Below are 6074 nucleotides of genomic sequence, written 5' to 3'. Positions count from 1 at the left end.
ACACAAACATGGCTGGAGCGAGTCAAACTGCTCTGAACGCTGCCTCATCTCAACAGTGTCCTGAAGCACTAGCCTTCATACTGGTCCTCCTCAGCTCCAGTCAGAATATGAGTCTGCTGCTCATTGGGCGGTGATTATGGGGTGTTTCAACCCAACCAGGAAGATCTCGATTGGACAGACCGACAACCAATCAGAGCAGCGGAGCGACGCATAACGTTAGTCGTCAAATGTCAGCAGAACTCAACTGCACTGTGTTGCCAAGTCTGCGGTTTTCCCGCCGGTTGTTTTCCATGTCCGCTGGTCGAAGCGACCTCAATTATGGGATATATAGACCCAGGAATGCCAATTTTAGCAGCAACCTTACCAAAATAACACACATTTTACCCCCAAACGCCTTTTTTTTGGAGAACCCCTGAGAAGCTATTGGGCTTGTTTTGGGCTAGTAGTTGAAGGGTTTTGTTGTTAACGCTTGGCAACCCTGTCTGCACGCGCACTGGAATAAACGATCTTTGCCCGTGTTGTAAAAAAAAGAATTTATTGATACACAGAGCAATGTCTCGCACATAAAGACTTTCATTACTGGGTGAATCAGTGTTTTTGAACAAATCTCTTGAGTGAATGATTCAATGACTCACTCATAAAGTCTTCACTCGTTTCATTACTGGGTGAATCAGTGTTTTTGAACAAATCTCTTGAGTGAATGATTCAATGACTCACTCATAAAGACTTCACTTGTTTCATTACTGGATGAATCAGTGTTTTTGAACGAATCTCATAAATGAATTATTCAATGACTCACTCATAAAGACTTCACTTGTTTCATTACTGGATGAATCAGTGTTTTTGAACAAATCTCTTGAGTGAATGATTCAATGACTCACTCATAAAGTCTTCACTCGTTTCATTACTGGGTGAATCAGTGTTTTTGAACAAATCTCTTGAGTGAATGATTCAATGACTCACTCATAAAGACTTTACTTGTTTCATTACTGGATGAATCAGTGTTTTTGAACAAATCTCTTGAGTGAATGATTCAATGACTCACTCATAAAGACTTCACTTGTTTCATTACTGGATGAATCAGTGTTTTTGAACAAATCTCTTGAGTGAATGATTCAATGACTCACTCATAAAGACTTCACTTGTTTCATTACTGGGTGAATCAGTGTTTTTGAACAAATCTCTTGAGTGAATGATTCAATGACTCACTCATAAAGACTTCACTTGTTTCATTACTGGATGAATCAGTGTTTTTGAACGAATCTCATAAATGAATTATTCAATGACTCACTCATAAAGACTTCACTTGTTTCATTACTGGGTGAATCAGTGTTTTTGAATGACTAATGAATGAATGATTCAATGACTCACTGACAAAGACTTCATTTGTTTAATTACTGGATGAATCAGTTTTTTTGAACAAATCTCATGAATTAATGAATGTTTTGAACCAATCTCTTGAGTGAATGATTCAATGACTCACTCATAAAGACTTCATTTGTTTCATTACTGGATGAATCAGTGTTTCTGAACGAATCTCGAGTGAATGATTCAATGACTCACTCATAAAGACTTCATTTGTTTCATTACTGGATGAATCAGTGTTTCTGAACGAATCTCGAGTGAATGATTTAATGACTCACTCATAAAGACTTCATTTGTTTCATTACTGGATGAATCAGTGTTTCTGAACGAATCTCGAGTGAATGATTCAATGACAAAAAACACTTTTGTAATAGTCACGTGTCTCCACCTACTGGTGAAACAATGTAATTGATCTGTATTTGAAGCGTCACGTTATTTTCCAAAGTTGATTCCCTCTAATTGATCATCAGTGTTTACGTTAGAGCTATGAACTTTTATCCCAGCACTTCTGTGATCATCTGAGTGTTTGCGGAACAGAAATAATGATTCTGTGAGATCTGTTAGTGGGTAACGTCTGAACTTCAGTGTTATTGTTCAGGAGTTCAACCGTCAGTCTCATGATTAAAGCATAGTTTGCATTGTTTACCGCACGTCCCGCCCTGGGCGTGTGAACGGCGTGACACAAACAAACACAGCGTGTTGAGACGGATCCACAAACGACTTATTCATTCCTTGGTGAATAAAAGTGAGAAGCCAAACTCTTGAATAATCAGTTTCCCCAAAAATATGAGCTTTCCTCTCGAGAGATTATACCATCATCAGATATTAGTGCACACACACTGTAAAAAAATATTAGAAAAAAGTTGCCTTAAATTTTTGAGTTCATTGAAATTAAAATGTTGAGTTGAAACAAGGAACTTTTTTTGAGATCTGACAACATTTATTAAAATATTATTAAGATTGTGTAAGCATATTGGGTAATTGTGTGTTTTATTTGTGATGACGCAGCCAAATTGTGCTATTTTCATGATTTATCACATTTTTATGTGGTTCAGATACAATAATATTTTGAGTTTCTATTCATTAAACAAATTTCCTTCATTGTGTCAACTCAAATTTTAAATTTCAATAAACTCAATATTTTAAGGAAACCAGGATACTTTTTTTAAGTTAAACCAACATTTTTTTTACATTGTAGGGAGGAAGTGTCATATTTTTGGGGAAACTTTGCTTATTTAAAAGTTTGGGTTCTCACTTTTATTCATCAAGAACGCATTAAATATTACAAAAGATTCTATTTCTACACTGACAAAATATTTTGTTAGTTTTTTTGGTTTAACTTAACAAAGTGAGTATCCTGGTTGCCTTAAAATATTGAGTTTATTGAAATAAAAAATTTGAGTTGACACAATGAAGGAAATTTGTTTAATGAATAGAAACTCAAAATATTATTGTATATGAACCACATAAAAAATGTGAAAAATCATGAAAATAGCACAATTTGGCTGCGTCATCACAAATAAAACACACACAATATGCTTACACAATCTTTTAATAATATTTTAATAAAGGTTGTCGAATCTCAAAAAAAAGGTCAGTGTATTAAGGCAACCAGGAAACTTTTTCTAAATATTTTTTTACAATGTAATATAAATAAAATAATAATAATAATAAATCCTGTTGAACTGTCTATTCATTAAAGAATCCTGAGAAATAAGATGTATTTTATTGAATGTTGAGCAATATGAGCTGATTATCATCATAAAAATAGAATCTTTTAGATAAAATTAATCACATCCAAAATAAAAGTTTACGTTGACATAATATATGTGTGTGTATAATTATGTGTATATTTAAGAAATATTTGCATATATATATATATTTATACACACACACCGATATTATGTAAATGCAAACTTTTATTTTGGATGCAATAAAAAAAATTATCTTCCTTTTTTTTGAAGGAAATGAATGCATTTATTAATCAAGGATGCATTAAACTGATCAAAAGTAAAGATACTTTGACCAATAGTGTATTTAATAAATGCTAGAGAAGCTGGTGTTTTACATTTAAATCACAGTTAAAGACGGCCCTGGATGTCTGAATGAAAGGAAGGTTTAGTCAGATTTACTCATGTTTGAGGTCAGACTTGTACCCAGACTGCAGCTAAACAAACACACACGCACACACACACACACACACACACACACACACCCTCTGTGTCTGTTGAGTGTTGTCTGTGACGGGAATGACCCGTGAGAGACGGGAGGGGCGGAGCTTTGACCCCTCATGACCCCTGCACTACCCCTGTGTGTGTGTGTGTTGCCTTCATCAGCTGCTCACTTCAGCTCTTTGAATAGATGTCGTAGTATTTGTGTTAAAGCCTCATAAAGTTATACGGCTGATGCTTTTGTTGTTTTTATTGATTCTCCTGCAAGAAGTGATGAGATTCTGAGAAAATCTGAATTAGAGGGATGTGTGTGTGTGTGTGTGTGTGTGTGTGTGTGTGTGTGTGTGTGTGTGTGTGTGTGATGGGTAGGTTTAGGGGCAGTGTGTGTGTGTGTGTGTGTGTGTGTGTGTGTGTGATGGGTAGGTTTAGGGGCTGTGTGTGTGTGTGTGTGTGTGTGATGGGTAGGTTTAGGGGCTGTGTGTGTGTGTGTGTGATGGGTAGGTTTAGGGGCAGTGTAAGGGGATAGAAAATACGGTTTGTACAGTATAAAAACTATTACGCCTATGGAATGTCCCCATATGTCACAAAAAGGTGTGTGTGTGTGTGGGAGTGTGTTTTTGAGATTGTGGCGTACTCCATCAGCTGTCTCGCGCTCTTTTTGTTCACGTATGCAAAACCGACTCTCTCACACAATTCAGTCTAGACCCACAGACCTTGTGTGTGTGTGTGTGTGAGCTCTTGCCCGTCCTCTCACCCATCTGCCCCTGTGTGTGTGTGTGTGTGGGAACGCAGAAGCTGGAGAGTTTAGTGTTAGTTTGGCTCCAGCGAATGTGAATGTGGCATCATGCAGCTTCAGGCAGCAGAGCCGTGTGTCCAGAGCCAGTGCAGCGGTGTGTGTGTGTGTGTCCAGAGCCTGTGCAGCGGTGAGTGTGTGTGTGTGTGTGTGTGTGTGTGTCCAGAGCCAGTGCAGCGGTGAGTGTGTGTGTCTCTGTGTGTGTGTGTTTGTGTCCAGAGCCTGTGCAGCGGTGAATGTGTGTGTGTGTGTGTGTGATTTAATACAAAAAATAGATTATAAAATATTATAAAACACAACAGCGGCTGTTGTACAGTGAGTAGAGAAGCGTAATGAATATTGTTCATCACAGTGTGAGCTTCCTGCAGATCTGTGTTTTAAACGTTCGGATGGGAGAGAGGATCATTGTGAGGCGTCTGAAGGTGTGATTTACAGTGTGTGTGTGTGTGTGTGTGTGTGTGTGTGCAGCCCAGCTGGAGTTCGTTCAGATCCTGGTGATCGTGGTGGTGATGATGATGATGGTTGTGGTGATCACGTGTCTCCTGAACCACTACAGACTCTCAGCGCGATCTCTCATCTCTCAACACGGACGAGCGCACAGACGCCACCTGCCCCTGCCGTCGGTGAGACACACACACACTCACACTCTCTCACACACACACACACACACACACACACTGTAACAACTTCCTAATCTGAGATTCACTAAAGAAATCCTGACATCTAGTGGACTAGCATTCACTCATATCGACTCACACTGCAGTATGACACACACACACACACACACACACACAGTCTGATGTGTACTGTGTTTGTGTGTTGCTTCAGGAGGGCAGTCTGTGGTCATCTGACGCTCCAGGCTCTTCTGCTGTCATCAGCGAGGTATGATTTACTTCATTAAAGGGTTAGTTCAGCCAAAATGAAATGTCTGTCATTTACTCCTCCCCCTAATGTCGCTCCACACCCGTCAGACCTCCGCTCATCTTCACACACAGTTTAAGATATTTTATATTTAGTCTGAGAGCGTATGCAAGTGTATGCACACTATACTGTCCATGTCCAGAAAGGGAATAAAAACATCATCACAGTAGTCCATATGAGACATCAGTGGGTTAATTAGAGTCTCTTGAAGCATCCAAAATACATTTGGGTCCAAAAATAACAAAAACTACGACTTTAGTTTTCATAACCGTTTGAATCTTTATTTGAGGATTGAACACAAACGCGGAAGAGAAGCCAATGCTGAATAAAGTCGTAGTTTTTGTTATTTTTGGACCCAAATGTATTTTGGATGCTTCAAGAGACTCTAATTAACCCACTGATGTCTCATATGGACTACTGTGATGATGTTTTTATTCCCTTTCTGGACATGGACAGTATAGTGTGCATACACTTGCATACGCTCTCGGACTAAATATAAAATATCTTAAACTGTGTGTGAAGATGAACGGAGGTCTGACGGGTGTGGAGCGACATTAGGGAGAGGAGTTAATGACAGACATCTCATTTTGGCTGAACTAACCCTTTATTAACCGTATTCATATAGGTATTATTTACTTCATTAAAAATACAAATACTTCATACAAAAATGTAACAAAAATGGCATAAAAATGAATAATATTTACCCCAAAATAATGCATTAGTATAGTTCCTTAGTGTTCCCTCTAAATACAAAATAAATAAAAATGTGATTTGATAAAACTACACGAGTGTGTGTGCGTTGTCATGATGTCATATCTGTCCCG

At 38.2% G+C, this 6074-nt stretch overlaps 1 protein-coding gene across 1 annotated transcript in view; it reads left to right on the top strand.

Moving 5' to 3' along the window:
* pmepa1 (prostate transmembrane protein, androgen induced 1) overlaps nt 1-6074 on the top strand; it is a 28546-nt gene that overhangs the window by 19930 nt on the left and 2542 nt on the right. The window contains exons 2-3 of the mRNA XM_067458683.1: nt 4798-4952; nt 5158-5211. Of these exons, the coding sequence (XP_067314784.1) occupies nt 4798-4952; nt 5158-5211 (209 nt within the window). The remainder of the gene's footprint in view (nt 1-4797; nt 4953-5157; nt 5212-6074) is intronic.

The sequence above is a fragment of the Pseudorasbora parva genome, chromosome 12 (genome assembly GCF_024679245.1).
Source record: "Pseudorasbora parva isolate DD20220531a chromosome 12, ASM2467924v1, whole genome shotgun sequence".
NCBI classification, from domain to species: Eukaryota; Metazoa; Chordata; class Actinopteri; order Cypriniformes; family Gobionidae; genus Pseudorasbora; species Pseudorasbora parva.
Note: the sequence above shows the minus strand (reverse complement) of the source record. Positions and strands in the feature narration are given on the sequence as shown.